Here is a 21271-nt window from a genome sequence, read left to right on the forward strand (position 1 = left end):
ACCATGTGTGATCTGTTCATGAGATAACAGCAGGCCTCACTGAGGATCGAACCCAGGTTTTAAAAAGCAGCACAGAGCTGCCACAGTGTGTTCAACTCGGTGCATTGCAGCAGGTCAATACAACACAGACGCTCTACATCCTCCAACTGATTTAACACCTGAAACAGGTTCACCGTTTACGTACACTGAGAGGGAATAGAAACAGCTGCTGTGTTCAAACATAAAAGTACGCCAGTCATGACTCTCCACTGCAGACAGAAATAGCCCCCTACGTCCACTGAGAGTTCGGCCACTCCAAGTTGATCATGTTTGAAGCAACGAAAGGGTTATTCTTCATGGTTTGTTAACTAAATCACATTTAATAAGTATGTGGGATGAACATTTTAATCTGAATCAAATATTCTAGAGTAATTTTAGTTTTCAGCATTAACAGCTAGATATACTTTATGGGAATTCTTTAAATGTTTTTGTCAGATTTGAAGTGGACAGAAACTGGGGCTTTGAGATTATTTCTATTAACATAATTTGTCCCTTTTTTATATAATAACTAAATCTGCTTAGAACCAGTTACTGTTTGATCTAGATGAGGCCAGGGAATGTTGAATTCATTTACCATTGGCAAACAAAAAGAAGAGCAGAAACATTTAGAGATGGCATTTGTTGCTATGGAACAAGAGTACTTGAATCTCCAAGTCTGTGTTAGAGGAAAAGGAATTTATAGATTCCCTGGACGGAATCTATAAACGGAAAAATGAAGCAACAAGTTACACTGAATGAAAAACAAGTCATTTATTCAATCTGATGGAAAAGACAAAACACTCTACTTGCTCAGGCCAGCCAGTGCAGCCACGTTATTGACATTTCATATGTTTTGAGGTCTTGACCTCTGTTCTTGTTGTTCGGCATTTCCGTACAAATCCCACTCCCACGAACCAGTGCATCCACACAGAAGGACAAAGTATTGTCTAGTCTAAACGAAACAACATCTTTTAAGCAAGACTGCCTGAAGTATACTATGAATATTTGTTTTGTTTAGTCATGTGGGCCAGGTTTATCGTTTGGTTTTATCAACAAAAATTACAAAATTCCATCATATTGGCAGGACAAACTTGTGACGAAATTCATCGGAAAAACTGATAAGACTGATGGCGGACAGACACAGTCTGGATAGAAAATTTAAAATAAGACTGCTGCTCCAGCTCCTCGTCTCAAAGCAGATCAAGTGGCAAAGTCCTCTCGGCTTGCCACCACAATGGATGATGGATCGTTGTTTGAGATCCACCAGATTTCAGTCTTTAACGATCCAGTGATTGTGAATCGTTTATGCCTGGATGGTGCTCTTTGCAGTGAAGGCCAGGTAGTAGACCAGGATCCCCATGAGGGCAGCCACCACCTCAGTCGCCACCCATGGGCCGTTCCACGCACCCTGGGGAGAGATTCACACATTTTAGAAACTGCTTATAAAAATGTTCAGAGGAACAGATGTTAAAAATATATACATTCCAGTTCCTCTGGTTTTAGAAACACAAAGAGGCTGAGAGCAAAGTGGAAGATTTCTTCTTATAAAGGCCTTATTCTACCGTTTTGAATAATACATTTCATTAAAAGAAACCGGCACGGTAAAGGTTACATTTTCTAAGGAGCAATAACAAAATAGTTCCCAAAATGTCAAAACAAGCCTTTCAGAGTGGCTACAACTGCTTAACCGAGTGTCCCTGTGGGCTTCATAAAAATGTGTTTTTCTTGAATGAAGGGATTCCAGCAGTAAATCAGAAAATAACCCTTTTGCAATATAATGGGCATTGCTGGCTGTTATAGTGCCATAAAAAGCACATGTTTTATTGCTCCCGTTTACATTCCTCCAGAGGCAAGTTTTAAACTAAAAGTACTGCCCTGTGGTTGTATTGCCTCCCCCAACTGGTCAAGTTGGAGTTTACACCCAGTCGTCCAAAATGTCAAAATTCATCATTTTATTCTTTTAGACTTTGTGTAAAATGGTGGTGATCGGCATATACATTTTTGAGGTATAGTCTAAAGCACATTTGGCGATGTCATAGGGACCTTGACTTTTGTCCACTAAATTCTAATCAGCACTTCTTTGAGTCCAAGTGGACCTTTTTGACAAAAAAAGGGAAAACCTGTTTACAGTTTTGCTTTTTCTTGTTCGGCATTTAAATAAAAATAAAAAAGATACTAACAAATGCATATTCCATGTTGCACAATGAGAGTTAGAGATGCACCTTTTGCATTCACCTACATTTTCTCCAAAACGGCACCATGTTACAGGACCTCCGTGATGTTGTCCACAGCTTAATAAGACTTGGAGGTTTTACAAAATGCAAGCTTTGAGTCTTCTTCATTCAAACTGAAGCACTTATTTACCAACAACATGATGTGTGGCTGTGCTTTGCCACAGCAGGCGGTGCTGTTGTGTGCCCAACATGTTTACATGTGACCGGATATACGACACTGAATGGCTGGTCACGGAAAAACGACAATCAACTGACAACCGGGCGGTCTCTGCTACTGACCAAACAATCTCTGAAGAAGTAAAATGAACCTTGAACTACGAGTGTTTGTGGATCTCATTGAACCGTCTATGGAGCAGCTCCAGGGTCTGTCTCTAAATCAGTACAGTCAGATACAATACAAATGTTGTACTGATGAAAATGATTCTATATCTATCTTCTATAAAAAATAACTTATAGAAACATTACTACAATACTTTTTAAAACTGACTGTCTCAGAAGTATGACCATTTTCATGTGTAATGTTTTCTGAAGACTCTTTGAGAAATAATAAACTAACTTCTTTCCAAACACTATGATTGTGTATAAACACGTGTTCGATCTGAAGGTGTAAAAAGGACTCACCCTGTGGTCAATGTTGACGGAGAAGAGAGGCTGAATGGCATTTACATCTTCGTTGTTTCTCTGGGCCTGGAACAAAAGAGATGCATGCGATTTTATTTAAAAAGCCTTAAAACTAACTTGCCAAACACAAATCATTTCAAATACAATGGAGGTCAGTGGCATAAATATGAGCTTATCAAAAAACATTCATCACTAACCTTGCGGAGGGAACTGTAGGACTCCTCATCGAAGAATTTCACCTGATATGTTCCAGAGCTGGCCTGTTTGTGAGGAAGACTCCAAGAAACCTGAGGAAAGAAATCACATTCTGACAAATGCTTTGGTGATAAACTATAGGCTTTAAGAGATGGTCATCTTAAGTACAATTATTTTGAGTTCGTTTGTCTTTTTTTGTTTTGCCATTATTGAAGAATACATTATCAGCTTTATTGAAGAGACTCAAGGTCCATTTTTAGAAGACATACAACACTCAAATAAAGCTGAAAGTACACAGGGATGTGAGAAAGAATAGGGATGACCTGGAGCAAATTGATTGGCTTTTCAATGTAGGTGAATGATTTCAACATATTGACCCAGGGACATTGAACATTTGACCCTGGTTAAATCACTGCGGAAAACTTAATGTGTCAAGCAGCTTCAGCATGCACATATGAACATGAGGCCACACTTGCATACCTGGTACTTGCCAACATCCTGGCCTCTAGTCACAGGGAACTGTCTTCCGTTGACATCAGCATACAGAACCACACTCTGCAAAGGACAGAAATGGCCATCAGTCAGTCCATTACATCTACATATACATTCACACTGTCTGGTTGAAATGTTGGAGGTGGACTGTTACCTGGGCTCCGTTGGCACAGGCCAGGCTGAGTTCAACGATGAAGACCGACTCAGAGGAGATGACGGCGTCTGAGGTGGTGTAGGCCGACGGGGTGATCGCTGGGTCCGTGCAGCTCTCTCCTGTAACCACACAGTGTACAAGTTAGTGAATTAATAATCTGCACAAGATGACAGCTCTTACACATGTCTCCAAGACTAATTTACCTCTTATTGAGATGACACATGGACGTGATTTGATGAACTAGCTAACAGTAGCTAGCTAAGGTTGGTTAGCATTACAGGCTTATTAACCGGTAAATATGTCCCCTCGTCCCCCACTGACTTACCCGAGCAGGCGACCACTAGCATGGCGAGGAAGGCGGCTATCCGAATCATGGTGGTGGTGTCTGGGGGTTTTCTGGTGGGATTTGTGTTGCTTCTTGGGTCCAGCTGCCAAACTGCACTGTTTCTTTCTCACTGACTGAAGGGAAGAAGTCCACCTCAGCTCTCCGGTTCAAGACCTCTGCGCATGCGCAGCAATGACGTGGACTGTTGCGCCGCAGAGCATTCTGGGAAGTTACTATGTCGACACGTCATCCGAGTTAAACACATGTTTACAGTGAAACCTTTATATATTTATACAGTCTATGAGTGAAACAGGTCTTTTTGTTACACATTTGTATTTATTATACATCAATATAGCACCGCTATTAAAAAGAGGAAGGCAATCAAAACCAAATGTGTATTTGATAAATACTTTATTTGAAATGTTACCTTTTTTTTAATCACAATTGTCTTTATATTTCTTTCTTTATTTTATTTTTTCACTAAAAACCTAACTGTGAGAAAGAAAAAAGGGTTTCTGTGTTAAAACTAATAATGTATTAATAAGTCCTTCAACATTTATTTATTTGGGGTCACATTATATTAAAAGTACAGTTTTTCAAATCATATATTTTTAGAGACCCGAAAATGACAAATGAAATAGCAAACAAAATTAGTCAAAATAAAATAAAAACGAGGTACACAGGGGTTGTTTGAAATGGCAAATGTCTATATACATACACACCTATATATACATTCAATCGGTGTATAGAAACAGTCAAAGAAGGGATGGTCGTCTTTGGGATATGTAAATTCTCCACTTTTTCCATATTTCCTCAAATGTGCTTTCCTGAAGCCTCATTGAGAAAGTGATTCTTTCCATAACATAAATTTCATGGATTTTGTCGTACCAGTGGTCAAGAGAAGGGATGTCCGCTTTGAGCCATTTTCTAGTTATTACTTATTTTGCTGCAACAGTAAGAATTCCAAATAATTGTTTTGTTTTGAGGTTTGTGGGGATTGAATGTACGAGCCCAAATAGAAATTCGTCCCAGTTTAATGGGATTTTTTCCTGTAGTACTATATCAATTTCTAAATGGATCTTTTGCCAAAAAGTTACTATTAAAGGGCAAGCCCAAAACAAATGGTAGTGATGTGCTAACTGAGAACCACATTTCCTCCAGCAGCTGGGGGGCCCTAGATGATGTGGTGACTGAGCAGGGCTGAAAAAGTACCTGCTCAGCATCTTCCAACTAAACATTCGATAGGCGCCTGAGCTAGAGATCTTCCATTGAAAAGTACAGTAATTTGTCCAGACTTCGCCAGGGATGATATTTTTGGTTTCGTTTTCCCATTTATGTTTTATATAGAAAGTATTTTCCTTTTTAATATCTTGAAGAGCTTTGTAAAGTTTTGAGATTACTTTCATCCCTGTCTGATGTGTATGCACTGGTGAAAACTATTAATAAAGGATTTTCAAGGGCCTTCTGGCTGTCTAACAGGGAACTATTTAAGTAGTGGCGTACCTGTAGAAATATAAAAAAATCACCGTTATTCAATCCATATCGTTTTTTTAGTGTTTGAAAATCGATCATGGTTCCTTTGCTGAAAAATGTGCAATATGAAGTAAGGCCATGTTTGGCCCAACCTTTAAATTATGTATCTACCTTGCTCGGGGTGAAATCAAGATCATGTGAGCACCATCTTAATGTCTTCATTTCCTCCAGCAAGTCACTCCTGGTAAGGACCCTTAACCATCATTTTAAAGAGAGGTTGATCCAGTGGTTATCTTTTTCCAGTACGTTTTTAACATGTCTTTTATCACCTAACCTTGCCTCGATTGGTACGTCTCCTCCTGATACATTATTCTCGATTTCTTTCCATCTAGCCCTGTAGTCTGACATTGAGAAACACCCTCGGGGTGTTTCTCAATGTCGAGTACGCTTGAGTGGAACAGGCTAGCAAGTGTGCAGGTGTGCGTCATATGAGAGGCCCCGCCTTACATTTTCCGCCACAGATTTGAGGAAATTGGTCCGTGCGCAAAGCATTGTGGAGATTTTAAGACTGCGGAGTCTACACATGTGCAGCCTCGAAATTTCTCCAAACGAAGTACGCTGGGCTCGGTAGAATTCCAAGTATGCTGGACATTGGAACAGTCCTTCGGCGGCACTCGATGACGTAGTATGCTTGAAATAGTGGCTCTGGAGCAGCTTTACTCGAGATTGAGAAACACCCCTGGTGTGCTCTTCCTCCTCGTCATTTCCTGTGACCCCTTTATACACCCGGTGCAGCTAAACCCTGCAACCAACTGTTCAAAATAATATTGCACTATACATATAAATTAAATAAACTGAGACACCAACAACACCCATAAAATGGCTCCTACAAATAGTAAAGGCAACAAAAAAAAATAGTCTCAGTTGCCTCAAAATAGCCTTATTATTGTTTTTTCTTTTTAACCAAGATATTCAGAATGGAGCATCCATTAAAGTGGGCATTTATGAAACATAGGCTACTTATCAGGTATCCCGATGTCGAAAGCCTCGAAGCCGTTCCTTGAAATGTTGCTTGGAGCTCGGGTGCAGTTGATCTCCCCGCTTTCTGCTGGGTTCCCAGGTCAGCCGGTTAATCTGGGCCATTAGCGAGCTCAGATTTTTTAGGACCGTCACTGGTATCCCTCTCTTCACCATGTCTGCCTCCTCAGCCGAGTTGTAGGCCACTGGGTTGTCATCATAAAACACTTTTAGTCTGGCCGGGAATGGGCTCTGGAATCTTATGTTTCTTTCCTTAAGTGCTGCCTTGGCTTCCACGTACTGCCTCCTCCTTCTCTGCAATTCAGGTGCGTAATCATGGTCCACGTTGACCTTTTTTTCTTTGAAATAAAAACCCTTTTTCTGGCAGGCTTTTTTGATTACGTCTTTCATTTTAAAACTTGAACATTTCACACCAGTGAACTTCAACATTTTTAACTAAGTATAACTATATTTAACTTCGGATCATTCTTGGTTAATAGCACATCCAAAAATATATATATATATTTTTATAAGTTGAACCATGCCCGATTTGCTTCCAAAGGCCTTTTCTTTGAATAGATTATATACATGCTTTGTGGTACCTTGTCTGATAACCAACCAGTTGTGGATTTGCTTAGTACATTTACTAAAGGCCTGTTCTTGCATGCTGGCTCATTTTTAAAAATGTACTGAAAGAACTTGTGGAAAAGGTCTGCTGTAAAAACATCTAGAATTCCTTCAAGTCCTATATTAGCTTTTTGTTGTTTTAATCTGTGATTGTTGTAAAGACATTTCTAACAAACATTTAGTTTATTGTATAGGATTGAAAACATTTCCAAATATTTAAAATAAAAGTTAATATTTTCCATATCAACTTTTAAATGTCCTCATAATTGGCAAGGCATAGTTAAATCCAAGGTTTATATCCCACGTGTCCTTCTCTTCATATTCACACGCATGTCATTTTAAAAACATATTTAAAAAGAGTAGTCAGAATAGACAAAATATTTATTCGGCATGTAGCCTGGTTTACAAGCAAAATCAAGTTTGAAACAAGTTACAAACCATTCATATATACATTCTTTACAGCTACAGTAACCTGTTCACAGTTTGTCTTCCACCTCAACCCCTTTTCTCGTAAAAAAAACATTGGATGAAGAATGTATGTGTACTTTTATATAGATGTGCGTTTGCAGATTGAACAGTAGAGAATATGACTTTTGTAAACTGGAAATTAATAAATTGAATATAAACACCAACACAGATATACAAACACACCTGTGTTTTTCAAGTAATACACAATATCCACAGTGTACTGCAGGCCCACAGTCAAGGCAGGGTTCTGCCATTAGAAACAACATTAAAAAAGGGTTTTGATTGGAGAGCGACCCTGTGGAAAAAAGCCAAGGCCAATTATAAAGACCTCAGAAAAGTAAAACTGGGTCAGGGATTTCAGTGGTATTCATTTTCTAGAACTAGATGTGCTGAAAGCAACTGCCAGAGCACATAACCAAACACCATCTTCTAATGCCAGTCCTCTCAGTCCATGGGCTCTGCGGTTCTGAAGAGCCCTGCTCCTCTCCCTCTGCGTCCATCCTTCTTCCCTTTCCTTTGGGAACCTTGGGCAGCGGGAGAGGAGGCGGCGGAGGAGGGATCCTGCAGTGTTTGCCGCGAGAGAAGTTCCATGAAGACAGAGTCCATCTGGCGACAGACCTCCTTAGAGATTAAATAAACAATGGTGAGGAGAGAATAAAAGATAAAAACCTCTTTGTTCTTAGCTCTCCCTTCTGCTCAAAGGCTTCTGATTTAGTTTGTCATTAGTAATTCTGTGCTGCTTTCCAATGAGACACTTTATAAAAAGAGTTTTAATTTAAAAGTAATACCTTTAAATATGAACAAGCCATGGTATGGGCCGTTAATAAACAATCTTTTGATGGCGTTATTAATGCTCCGATATAAAACTTGGTTTGTCTTCTAGCTCTTTAGATCAGGAAAGTTCTCCATAAAGCATGGTTAAACTACTTACCTTCTAGAAAAGTGCTGCTAAACACCAAAATCAATTTATAAGCAACTTAATTATAACTGCCAACTTACCTGATTTGATGACTTACAAAGGCCTATAGTTGCAGATGACTTGCTAAGAAATGATAAACCAATAGTCTTATATTGGTGTATAAGCAATGGTAAATCCTGCATTAACTCTTGATAAAGCCATTAGTTATACCTAATAAACCGATATAAAGCAAACCTCATCACATTGTGGAAGTCATTTAGAAATAGGACTGACCTTGTCTACTTTAATGACAATATCCTCAGAAGACGAGTGTTCCTGTAATCTGTATGCAGAAAGAGATCAGAAAACACTGAATATACATTTCTCCAACAAATAACAATTCAATTGTAATCCCTGTTGGTACTCACACTCTTCGCACATAGCCAGGAGATTGGCCTCGCCGTTGCTTGCTCTGTGGCCCAATGGGAATCTGGAGCATTACCTTTCCACCTGAAGTGATGCCGCCTCCAGCCGTCACCCTACTTTTGTCGATTGACCCGCTGCTGTTAGCTCGAGGACGTTCTGCTTTTCTCTGTGTTGCTGCAGATGAACCCGAGCTGTTGTCAGCCGAGGATCCTGCTTCAAACTCTGCAGTACACCACATTGACACATTCAATTCCTTAGGGAATTGATTAAGATATACACTTGAAAAATATATCCAAGATATGACCAATAATGGAATGGTACATTTTATGGCTATGCATCCTGAAGGTTAAAAATACCATACAAATTATAATACTGTCATTCTCTACATTGTCACTGTATTTTATCATTATGTCTGCTTTTGATGTTTTTCTTTTCTTTCTTTATTTTCATGTCTCGCACATTTGGTTTATTGTACGTTTTTTAAATGTTGAGTTTGTTTGTCGTTGTATTTGTATGTCATAAATCGTTTTCTGTTGTTTAAATTATTTAAATTGTTACTAAACATTTTTAGATTGGTTTTTGCCTATATGGGCATGTGCGGGTTGAGGAGGGAATATATAGAGAGTGTATCGTGACACTAACATTTACATCAAATTGTGCCTTTTAAAAATTGTACAATACTATGAAATAAAAAGACTCATTCAAAAAAAGAAAATATATACACATGAAACGTACCATCTTTGCTATGGGTGTACTCTGCTTCGACATCTCCTTCTTCAATGATTGGCTCACTGCAGAAAAAACACCCTCAGATCATCATTCCACCACACATTGTAGACATGTCATGCGTCTGAATATGTCATCACTTACCAGTCATCCAGTTCAAGCGTCATGCATTTCTCGTACATCGGTCCTTCAACTTCGCTCTGGTTGGGGAAGATGCTTTCGTGCTGGAGGATGATGTCCTTCACCACAGCGTTGATCTGAGGCTGCAGGGTGACGACGTCCTCGTCCTCAGCCTCCCTTACCAGGCTGGGGCCAAAACACACAGCCAGGTTGTAGGGCTGCATCATGTTCTCGTCACTGTACTGAGACACACTGAACGCAGGGAGCACAGACACACGGATTCATGCATAAACAAGAGGGGCGGTGGGGGTCATGATGAAAAAGTACAACTAGTGGAAGCTAAACTGAAATTGACCGAGTCTTTTTTTACTTCCTTCTTAGATTTATCACATACAAATTATTACCATATCCATTTCCCCTAAAATATTCTGGTAGGCCTACATTGAGTCAAACCATATTCAATTGTTTCATATTTATTTAGTTTTGCTTCCCTACTGTTGGAATGAATGTCCATTTTGTTTGTAGAGCTTTAGTTTTATTTTCAATTTTTGTGTGCTGTCCATTTCTATGATCTAATAACGTAGATGACTGCGCTGAGCTGCAATACTCACTGATGAAGGAATGCAAAGAGGTATCTCATGACGACGATGACGCGCTCAGGGTAGGAAAAGATGACCATTTTGAGCTGCGCTGCCCTCTCTGCCTCGTTCTTAATTTCTAAGACGGGGTGATGAAAGAAAGTTAAGCCCCTGCGGTACGCTCTCAACCACACTTGTTTCACTTTTCAACACATACACCCACACACTCACGGGCCTGCTCCAGGAGTTGGCTGGTGCTGTCCATGGGGAAGAGGGGATTCTCCAGACTTCTGAAGTAGAGTTTCAGCACGCCAGCCACAGAGTCCAGTTCATATCGCCGCTCAGCCAGGGGGTCCTCTCCTGCAGGAGAAGCACACAGCACACTGCCCCACATTATTAATGCGCCACAGTGAGTGGGGCAACTCTATGAGAAGACAATTGGAACGTGCCAACGCACACACAAACACACAGGCCTACCTCGCTCAAATGCATCCCTCAGGTTGTTGACCTCCGTCTGAGAGCCCGGCACTCTGAATATCCCTTCATGCTGGAGACCTGAGAACAAACAGATTATTAGGTACCACTTTACAATAAGACTACCCTTATAAAGGATTCATAAAGGGTTTATAATTAGGTTATGAATTAGGTTGTAAACACTTTATTAATCATTAAGAACCATCTATAAACCAGTTCAATACATCAACACAGGCTCCCTATTTGGCAAGATGACTAAGCCTTATATTGGCTACTTAGCGAGAATCAACTCAGTGAACAACAGACACCAAGGATGCTGGCTGATGAAGAAGACGAAGTAAGCTAGATAGCCAATATAAGGCTTACCAGTACAGATAAATGTTGGCTCACTATTTGGCAAGCAACCGGTCACAGTTGCCCTGTTTATCTCATGTCTTATAAAAGCTTATTAATGACTTATAAAGTGTTCACAACCTAATTAATTAATTACAAACTATTCGTAAACCCTTTATAAGGGTAGTCTTATTGTAAAGTGGTACCGATTATTATAACTAATACATCTCCTAAGTAGTAGTAGAATTATTAGATTCATTCGAGCTAGAAATGAGCCCAAATATCTTTTGTAATGCCTTAAAATTCATTTGCATTTAAGCTGCAGACCCTGTTCCTTCAGTCTTCAATACTCACCATTGAGGTTGATATAGCAAATGCAACTTTCCACAACAATTGGAATCTGTTGTCCTGATGCCTGAATGAAACAAAGCTAGTGCTGAATTTCATAAACTTTAGATATAATACATCACTGATATGCTGGTAAATGAACAGATTAAATATAATAAGAGTGCAATGCTGACAGAGGAAATAATAAGAGGGAGTAATTATGATAGTATCTACCTGTATGAAGGACAGCATGTCTCCACTGAAAAGTTTGTGGTTGTGCAACAAATTGGCACACGAGTGATTCCTTCTGACACGCATAGACTTCCCATTGGGTCTGCAGAGCCAAATACCATAATGTGAAGACACAGTAAACTCCATTTTGTTGCAATTGTGTTAAATGTATGTGTTTTCTTAGTATTTAGCATTGTTCAAAGTTTAATCAATGCTCCTAAAAGCTCATATCCGTACCTAGGCTGATTTCCACTTGATAATTCTGCTGTAGGGGGAAACATAAAAAGGAGAGGCAGAGCAAAATAATGAAAGTGTAACACTACTACTTTGCTTGCAGGTAAAACAAAAACAGAACATAAAAACAACTGCACAATGCAACAGCTGTTATCAAAGGACTTTTGTCAGCAGTTCGCCTTTTGGCCTAATTCTGTGTGAAATGCAGAAGTGATACCTTTTTCCACAGCCTCTTTTAGCTGGTCATGTTTTGCTTGCAGTTTAGATATCAGGGAGCTGCCTGTGAGGTGCTCCTTTACTCTCTGGAAAACAGATCAGATGTGATTTAAGTGTTAATCATGCGGTCACCTTTAATCACTGTTGTTCTTGTTTTCATAGTCAGCCAAAACCCAACCATCATACCAAACAAAAATAAGTATGCATATCCTCCAGCTGCATATAATTAAAACATTCACAGCAATTATGGTATGATCCTTTGAAAGCACTCACAGTGAAGTAGATGTTTTCCATCTCCTGCATGCTGGCCCTGCGGCGGGCCACACTGGGCTTCACTGTCAGGTTCTCAGTGCTGCCCTCCTGAGACGAGGGCTCCAGATCATCGTCCCCGATATTCTCCAGCAGGGAGGACTGGGCCGCCAACATGTTCTTACTGGTCTGCGTGACAATGGCAAGTATAACAACTTAATATTATTGCGAAATACTGCCATTGATAATAGCCATGCCAATGGTAAACATTAGCATTATGGTGTGATGTTCAAAATAAATGTGAGAAATCTGACGATGATTGCAATTATGTTGCATTCAAGGGCCTGTTTGAAGGGCATAATTACAATTTTAGATGCAAAACTAAACTAATGGAACAAACATAATGGGGATAGCCAGTCATTGACTTGAGGTTTAGTGACTCAGACTTGAAATGTGGTCACAAAGTCTTCAGGCCAGCATATTCCTGCCATGGCACGCTGGCCAACTTTTGATTGGTTGTTAGTAGATTTTAAAGCCACAAATAAGAGTGTATACATGTTTACAAGAAAACAAATCATTTGATTTACAGCCTTGAATGAACTCTGGATGCAGGCGTGGGTTAAATAACACTTGTAGATTCGGTAGACCCAAAAAGGGCGATTGTGAGTTTCAATGGGTTGTGCGATGTACTCTACCTCCTCTGTTTCCTGGGAAACGGACTTCAGTCTGGTTTGTATCTGTTTGAATCGGGTCTCCAGCTCACATCTCATCTCACCCTCTGCACTCACCTCGGACACCTGAGACACACAGGAGAGTTTAGAGCTCATACTGAACATCTGAATGCTCTACTGAATGCCCACTGGCAGAATACAGACCTGGTCTCCGTCATGGGGCTGATAGGGGAAGCGGAGCGGCAAACAGAAGGTGCTGTAGTGATCCTGCAGGAGGAGGTCTCTGTCCTGACTCTGGTCCAGTCCAGACACGGTGCCTTGAAGCTGCTGCAGACCTGAGCTCAGATTCTGCTGGGTCTGGCACCGACTGGACAGGTAGGCCTTCATCACTCGGCCTACAGAGAGGTGGTACCCTATATCTGCACACTGAGGGAGGACATCCATTTCAGTCAATATCACCTAGACCTACTTTGATTTCTCTCATCCTGGAAGCAGGAGAGAACATGTTTTTTTTTTCTCCAAAAGTCAAGCTGACACAAGGAGTAATTACTATACCATTAGTCATCTCTGTGAGTAAAGTATTCCTTTACACCATGGCATCTGGTCTATTATCACATCAAGCATCAAACACATTTAAAGGTGGTTAAAGGCAAAAGCTGATGATGCACTCACATCTATGAGAGTAGAGATGTCCTGGAGGTAGTACTTATTCATGGAGGCATTGGCTGCAGCCAAGTTTAGGAGGTAATCGTTTCGAGCTTTGCTGCACTTTAGGTTGATCTCTTTGACCTTTCCTTGTCTCTGTGGCAAATAAGCATTAATCAATTAGAGGACAAACAGACATATAGGGACATGCAGGAATGTAACGTTACATAAAAATGTCATTTACTTTTTCTATCAACCTCTCCAGCTTTTTATTAGCACTCTGCTTCTGCTTCTCCTCCTGTTTCTCTGCCTCCTTCAGCTTTCCATCTGCGCACAAATATTCGGTGTGGTACTGGTAGTATGTCCGCCATGCCTGCACAAAGACAGTAATGCTTTCCTTTGTTTGTTTAGGAAACAGAAAATGTTTGGGGTGGTTGGTTTCTCACTTACGGTCTGTAGCTCAGTGGTAACCTTGAGTAGTCCATCTTGCAGCTGATTACAGACGTCTTTACTCTAAAGACAGACAGAATGGCACAACAAGGAAGGAACATAGTTAGCCTCTTTTAATGTCAAGAGAAATAAAAAGGGGAAGAGTGAGACAAATAAATTAGTAAAGTATTTGCCTGTACAGGTACACACTTGTTCCAAACACTTAAGACTATGGTTTGTGTGGAGTGGGTGCCAAAGCTCATATCAGTACCTTCTTGGCAAGGCGCTGTGTGTACTCCAGGCAGTGTGTGAGGGGCTGGGTGAGGAAGCTGCTGCAGCGCTCACTCAGTGCATTGTGGTCCCTACTTTCCTGGCGGGTCTGGGACAGCAGAGCCAGCCAGACCTGGGCCACTGAGTGACTGCTGGGATCCTTCCTGATCATGTGTGAAAGAAGGAAAAAACTATCAGTGACTGAGATACAGCTAGGTGTGCCCTGCCAGTAAAGTGCGTAAATTGTAGGATTGCCTTTACCTCTTGATCCTAGACGTGAACCTTTCAGTGAGTTTTTCTAGGGAGCGGGCATACTCGCTTTCAATCTCCCCCCGCCGCCGCAGGTAGTCTGACAGGTCCTGCAGCTGCTGGCTCTTCTGCTCAAGCTGCAAATCTAACACCTTGAGTTGGTCCACAAGCTGACAGCGCACCTCTGACAGGAAATAAAGAAGGGGTGAAAGATAACAGTTAAGGCAAAGAAAGAGAAACACATACAAGAGAGTTATGACTCATTCTTGGTGAGAAACGGATTTCTCCCCCGACATGTTGATCACAGTGATGGTGGGTTGTGACAAAGCTTGAGAGGTTGTTAGTATGGTGCAAAGTAGGATTTTACCTTTGATTTGAGTGTCGTAGTCGATCACAACAACCCGTTCCTTACGGAGTTTCACATGTGAAGTCATTGTTGCTCCAACTGGGTGGAATTCTGGATAAAAGGGAATACATATTATATTATTTCAACATGAATTATGAAATATCAGCTGTTCATTTTAACCTCCCTTGCAGAGTCATAGCGTACTTCACACGGCTGCACTCTATTTTGATCTTCCTTGCTTGACAAAGACTGGTAAGAAAATAGAATCAAGGCCTGTGACCCACTGCTGCACCCAAGCATGCCTCTACAAACGTTCACACTCTTAGTACTGAAACCACACACCCCTCCCTCCACAGACCATGCTAACTTCCTCCTGCCACAGAAAGAATGAAACCAGCATGTTCATCTTACTGTAACACATCTCTTCAAACTGGTCACCCGCTGCAATGCTTTGCTGAACGGCAGGCAAATAGAAAAAGCATGTGCTGCCTGCTGCACCGGTCACGCTGCAGAACTGCATGAGGGGCAAAAATAGCTCCAGCAACATCTCTGCTGCCCTAAAAATAGTGTGAACCACAAGGCGTACAACCCTGTGGGGATGTTTGTTCTCAGTTTGGGAGTTAACTGATGGACTCGTCCTATATCCCACATTTATATTGAATAAAACAGCTAATTCAGCTGCTTTTCACTTATATTCTAGATGACCCTAAGAAATAAGGTACATTTAAGTGTCTGACTCTTAGATCCTTAGACTGGATAAACAAATAAAACAAGATTTTCCCAAACAAACGGTCATCTGACAGGCCTTGAAAGTATTGATGAACAACAATTTAGTTGCAGATGTCTGCAAGATATCATTTATTACAACACCGTTTAACACAATACTGAAAGGGGAAGAGTTTCTTGCTGGATCATAATCCTTTGCACATTCTCTCTTTTCACCCTTCCACTTCCCTTTTCTTTAAAGCAAACGCACTCATCAGCACTCTCTCCAGCTGAACTGTGCACCATCCACTTCTTTCCAAGGGAGACATACCAACTGACCTGCTGAACTACAACAAACTCTAAACTCCTTACAGAAAGGAGAGTGGCTCACTTTGCCAGCCCATGTCATAATTTTCCATTAGTCGTTTTCATTCTTTCTCTATGTGATCAGCAATGAATCACCACCTCTGCTGCTTTACTTTATAATAGAAATTCAACTGGTTCTTCAGGTGTTATTCTGTTTGATTCTGACAAGTAGAAACACATATCCGGGCTGAACTATAGGAGCCGTTGATGTCCTAAGGGCAATTTCTAACAAGCCTTCATCAACAACACTGTGAACACATTTATTGGACTTTAAGTGGCAACTAGTCTTGCTGGGGTGAGACAGGTCAGTGAATGAAAACATTGGTAAATAAGACTCTTACCTGACGGGAGAGCAGTCTTCACTAGTCTCTTCTCCAGACTGAGGCAACTAAATGATGCCAGTTAATAGCACAGTAAGCTCTCAACTGTTTCACCTCCCCCTCGCATTGGACACGGATGGATGTGGGTGGAGAGGAACTCATCTCTCCGACTTTCTCTCTCTCTCTCTCTCTCTGGCTGACACACACACACACTCACACACACACCCACTGCTCTCTTTCACAACACTCTTTTCACACATTCAGTTTGAGGCATTAGTGTTCAACTGTGCTAGTGTCAAAAGTGAAAACCTGTTTGAGTTCTTCAGACTTCTTCTTGAACTCTGCAGCAGGTTTCAGTCCAATCAAACACCAGCTGTTCTCACTGATTAGTCCCTCTGCTGGGGTATTCACAGACTACTCAGTGAAATCAGCTGCTATAGTGGTCGAGTGGGGGGGGAAATGAATACTGAATGAATACTTGTTTGAGCAGAAGACTGGTGGACACAATTTACATATTTTAAGACCACACAGTTTATGAGTTATGATTTATATATTGCCTTTTTAGTCTTTTACACTGTATGCAAACATGTACCTATTCACAAACTGATAGCATTAAATCAAGTGCTTAACATTTGGTCTCATACTCACACGCACTACTATGCAAGTTTTTTTTTTTTTTTTTTTAACAACAGCATGCAGCGTTGGCTCTTGATGAAAAGTGTTAAACTAGCATGAAGGTGTGAAAATTAGCTATTTCATAGTTTGCATAGTAGGCTGTTATCTGTCATGCACTTCTCTCTAACTCCTGTTTCCTTCCTCTATCAGACAGGAGGAGAATGTGCAATCGGTGATAAAAAAAACAAAAACAATTTACATTTTGTTTCTAGTCGTAGTTTTATCCATCGTTTGCCTATTTTACTATATTTATAAAGCTTTATTATGGAACTTTGAAACACGGGTTAACATTAAATCACCTCTACAGTGTCTGAGATGCTCACTGTTGGGTCAATTTAAAAAGGATGGTTAATGTTTAGAGGTCGCACATTACATTCACTGCAGTCTTCAACCTGACTTGTTCAGTAGCATGTTTTTATTTATCTTAAACCCCGTATATGTAGCATTATTATTTATATCAGAATATGGTAAGTTTTTATTTGTAAAAAAACGTAACCACCAAGTTGAAACTAAACCATTCTGCTGCTTTCAGCCCATCTAAGCCAATGCAATGCTTTCTGAAAGCCTTTCTTTTTTTACTATCAATGGAAAACCTTACCCATGGATCGTGATTACTTTGTATAATATATACAACAGAAGTAATCATTTTAAGTGTAATTTCACGTTCACCACTTCACTTGCCATGTAGGTGTTACTGGTAAAAAAGGAGTTTACAATTAAGTGTCGTTTAAACTAAATGTATTTAGAAAATGTAGTGGACCTATGGTCAAGAATTCACTCTTTCCACATTTAATTGACTGTTATCAGAGTGTATTGCAATACACTTATAAGTAAAAAACTAAGCTGCTTTTAACATCCTTCATGAAATAAGTGCAATGCGAAAAGTATTATTTGAAAGATTTATTGGCAGTATTTCCTTTAAATATTTAAGAGACCAGATTGAGAAAACTTGAAAAGCACAAGTCATTGGAAATTCTCTAACTCTCAGAGAATTTTGGGCAACTTTTGTAATGCCAACAGCAATCCAATTAAAACATCGACACCAGTTTTTCATTTTAGTTTCATTTAGAGAACACCCCAATTCACATCATTATCCAAGTCTTCCTGTTCATCACTGCAGTGGAAAGCAAGATTTGAGAAAAAAAACGTGATGGTTAAGGCTTTGACCCAGGGATAGTCACGCAGTTTGTTAAGCCAGAGATATTGTCAAATAGAGATAAAAAGAGGAAGTGAGGCATGAATTTAAAAATGTCTAGGACTGCAGCGTCATTGTGAATCAGAAGAAGAATCTTTAACGTCTGTGCTTTCCGTCGCCTCGCTGACTTCACTCAGCTCTTTGCTCTCTCCTCCGCTGTCTTTCTCGTTCTCCTTCTCCTGGTCACCGGTACCGACCGGGCCCTGGCCTGATGGGGCCTCTGGGCCCGAAACACGCGCTCCAGGCTTTCTCAGCTGTGGGACATGTAGACCCAAAAAAAACACAATCGTCATTAGAAACTGCTCATGCGAGTTTAGGGGAGTTAATCGTTCCATGAGGTAACAAGGGGCCTGTGAAAATGATGTAAATGTTGTGCCAACATGTGTTGCCATAGTGGATAAACTCAGACAGGGTAGTTACCTCATCAGCCATGTGGGCCAGGTCTCTCTTCATGGCGTAGGCATCTTCCCCATCTGCGTAGTATTTAGGCTCAATCTCACTGATCCTGTGGAGGAATAACAATATATCACATCATTTCGAACAACTATCTAAAAGTGCCGTAGCTGCTGTTAAGAATGCAGGTGTCAGGTCCTTTGTGAGTATTTCGCAACATATATGTCATTTATTAATAAAATGGATGACAGTGTATACTGATTTGTAATGTTTAAGGTAAAATACATTATTAAATAAAAAAACGTTTCCCCAAAATCATTTTATAGCGGTCATTATTTGAAATTCCTGCTTGGAACAAACATTTACAGAAAATATAATTCAAAGGCTAATTTGATAAATAAAGTACAAATAATGGGAACAAATGAGAGACTTGTTTTGTGTTGGTTTGGTTTTAAAACTGAATATGTAAAATGTTTTATTAGGCATGAAAGCCCAACATTTAACAAAATGGAAAAAATAGATATGCAGCCCTGAACCGAACCACTTGCTCTTGCCCAGTGACAGTAAAGATAAATTCTTCCATGTTTTATAGAACGAGTTTTCATTTAAACGAACTGTAATATAACCACACAAAGTACATACATTACAATGAAAGCAATTATGTTATGTTGAAACAAAAAAATACTTACTGGAATTTCAGTGTGTTTGAGTACAGATGCAGGGCTGCCCGGTTGCTGCAGTGAGAGGAAAAAAAAAGATTGGTAAAAACCTTGAAAACCATAGCGCTGAGCTGACACGGTCATTTTCTGAGCACATTTTTTTTAAACAGGGAACCACCCAATAATGTATCCAAACAAAGTGAAACCAGGTCCACAGCAACTCAACAGTGCACAGTACCATTGTGTGTTGCATTGTCGAAAGGAGCCTGTGAATTAAGATTGTCATTACCAGAACTACACTGTAGTTATTGTGCATATGACAATAAGTTCTTTCAATCTACCTCTTGCGGACATGAAGAGAGACATATTTAGCATTGAAGTTTTCTATCATGGCCCGACTGGCCTGGTCCATCAGCTTCTGGGCCAGGCCTAGACGTCTGTGGGAACGCTTCACAGCCTGGAAGACAAAGATATGGGTTTGGTTGGTCCAAGAGAAGCAAGCCCATTTCTGAATACTATAAAACATGTAATATAAATAATGGAGGACATTTAAGAGGTGTCTTTCTTCAAACTCACCAGAGATGTAATGTGTCCATGGGGGACATCATCAGGGTCCTCCTCCCTGTTAAGACTTCACATTAGTTTATTATGGAAAACATTATACGTGTAATTTGTGAAAATGTTGTGAACATTTAAATATGGTAACATATACTCACATCTTTGCCAGCACATATCCCACAATTTTGCCATTTTCATCCTCTGCGATGTATGAGAGCTGAAACATTTAAAAGACAGTGTCAAACATATACTAAGGATTTTGAGCAGCGTTTGTGTAGCACTGGTGTTAGCAGGAACATGAGAAATGGGAAACTGCAGTCAATCACCTGCGGCCAGGACAATCCATGATAGAAATAATATTTCATCTGGTAGTTTTCTGGGAGACACAGCAAGTTGCAGTGCTGCATATTCATAAGGTCCTCCGGCTGAAAGAAAGAAACTGGATGTCACTTAGATGCATGACACAATGCTAACGCTTTAACCGGCCATACTTGTGCTCTTTTAACATTTAGCTTAGCTTAGCAGTGAACTCAGTAGAAACAGCATGGCTGTCGAGAGGCTTTCAGCACACTTACCCTTGCGTTTCGTATGTTCATCTTGTTAGTTGGCTTGTAATCTGGACTGGAGACAGAAATAAAATATACTACACGGATCAATTAATTCATAATAATAATACTCCAAAGTTGTAAAGGGCTTGTCTCGCTAACTAGCTAAATCGACGAGCTAGCATGCAAGGAAAGGGAGGAAGGAGCGTGCCACAATAACGAAAGTCACTTCCGGCCACAGTGTCCGCTGGGACTTCACAATAAAAGTTCGAACAGTAGCGTGATGCACGAAAATAGGCTATACATCGCTTTTATTTTGAAGGATGATTTAATATATCTAGTTACCCGGATGTGTTATTGTGGATTGTAGCCGCACTCTTTATAACCTAGAGCCGAGTTTAGGCCATAGGTTTAGGCTGGATTATCACTAGGCTAAGCGTTTCACTGCTCTGGGGCCCCGGATCCCCTGTTTCTATATGTGACAAGAATGAATTGTTTCAACCTTCAACCACGAAGGTACAATATCAACCAAATGGATACATGTCTTGGGTTTCTAGTCAGTCGAAAAAAAGGAAAAAAAGTAAAAACAGCTCCTTGGATATTCACACAATTACATGTTTTGTTTGGTCTATGTATGCTGACCATTACATTACATGACATGTTGTCATTAACCCATACTTCCTTTTCTATAAGAAATTTCACAACAACCAAAGTCAAGTGTTAAAGCATTCATTTTGTGACTGAATTCTGACTCGTTCAGGTCTAAAAAATATACACTGTTGCCTCTATTGTTGCAGAGGCTTTTGGGG

At 40.3% G+C, this 21271-nt stretch overlaps 3 protein-coding genes across 5 annotated transcripts; all 3 read right to left on the bottom strand.

The window, feature by feature from the left end:
- Positions 1 to 774: 774 nt before the first annotated feature.
- ssr4 (signal sequence receptor, delta) lies at positions 775 to 4234 on the bottom strand. The gene is made up of 6 exons (XM_034144938.1): positions 4040 to 4234; positions 3715 to 3833; positions 3549 to 3623; positions 3071 to 3160; positions 2874 to 2939; positions 775 to 1426 (listed from the first exon to the last, which is right to left on the bottom strand). The coding sequence occupies exons 1-6, from the start codon at positions 4086 to 4088 to the stop codon at positions 1322 to 1324; spliced, it is 504 nt and encodes a 167-aa protein (XP_034000829.1). The 5' UTR covers positions 4089 to 4234; the 3' UTR covers positions 775 to 1321.
- A 3285-nt stretch (positions 4235 to 7519) lies between these two features.
- LOC117494177 (rho GTPase-activating protein 4-like) lies at positions 7520 to 16679 on the bottom strand. 2 transcript variants are annotated; one of them, XM_034144936.1, is made up of 22 exons: positions 16459 to 16679; positions 15068 to 15157; positions 14713 to 14884; positions 14453 to 14615; positions 14203 to 14265; positions 13997 to 14125; positions 13780 to 13908; positions 13312 to 13533; positions 13132 to 13233; positions 12461 to 12625; positions 12189 to 12273; positions 11975 to 11999; positions 11741 to 11840; positions 11534 to 11594; positions 10850 to 10927; positions 10604 to 10732; positions 10406 to 10511; positions 9819 to 10046; positions 9684 to 9739; positions 8951 to 9170; positions 8817 to 8865; positions 7520 to 8245 (listed from the first exon to the last, which is right to left on the bottom strand). In XM_034144936.1, the coding sequence occupies exons 2-22, from the start codon at positions 15132 to 15134 to the stop codon at positions 8069 to 8071; spliced, it is 2526 nt and encodes an 841-aa protein (XP_034000827.1). In that variant the 5' UTR covers positions 15135 to 15157; positions 16459 to 16679; the 3' UTR covers positions 7520 to 8068. The 2 variants fall into 2 exon arrangements, with proteins under 2 accessions (XP_034000827.1, XP_034000826.1); XM_034144935.1 differs by having other exon boundaries at positions 11975 to 12002.
- Positions 16680 to 17997: 1318 nt separating this feature from the next.
- naa10 (N-alpha-acetyltransferase 10, NatA catalytic subuni) lies at positions 17998 to 20689 on the bottom strand. 2 transcript variants are annotated; one of them, XM_034145400.1, is made up of 8 exons: positions 20493 to 20689; positions 20244 to 20342; positions 20076 to 20134; positions 19936 to 19981; positions 19701 to 19816; positions 19390 to 19434; positions 18728 to 18812; positions 17998 to 18570 (listed from the first exon to the last, which is right to left on the bottom strand). In XM_034145400.1, exons 1-8 carry the CDS (start codon positions 20511 to 20513, stop codon positions 18379 to 18381), a joined length of 663 nt encoding a protein of 220 aa, XP_034001291.1. In that variant the 5' UTR covers positions 20514 to 20689; the 3' UTR covers positions 17998 to 18378. The 2 variants fall into 2 exon arrangements, with proteins under 2 accessions (XP_034001291.1, XP_034001290.1); XM_034145399.1 differs by having other exon boundaries at positions 17998 to 18578.
- Positions 20690 to 21271: the final 582 nt, after the last annotated feature.

Source organism: Trematomus bernacchii, unplaced genomic scaffold (assembly GCF_902827165.1).
Source record: "Trematomus bernacchii unplaced genomic scaffold, fTreBer1.1, whole genome shotgun sequence".
Lineage (NCBI taxonomy): Eukaryota > Metazoa > Chordata > Actinopteri > Perciformes > Nototheniidae > Trematomus > Trematomus bernacchii.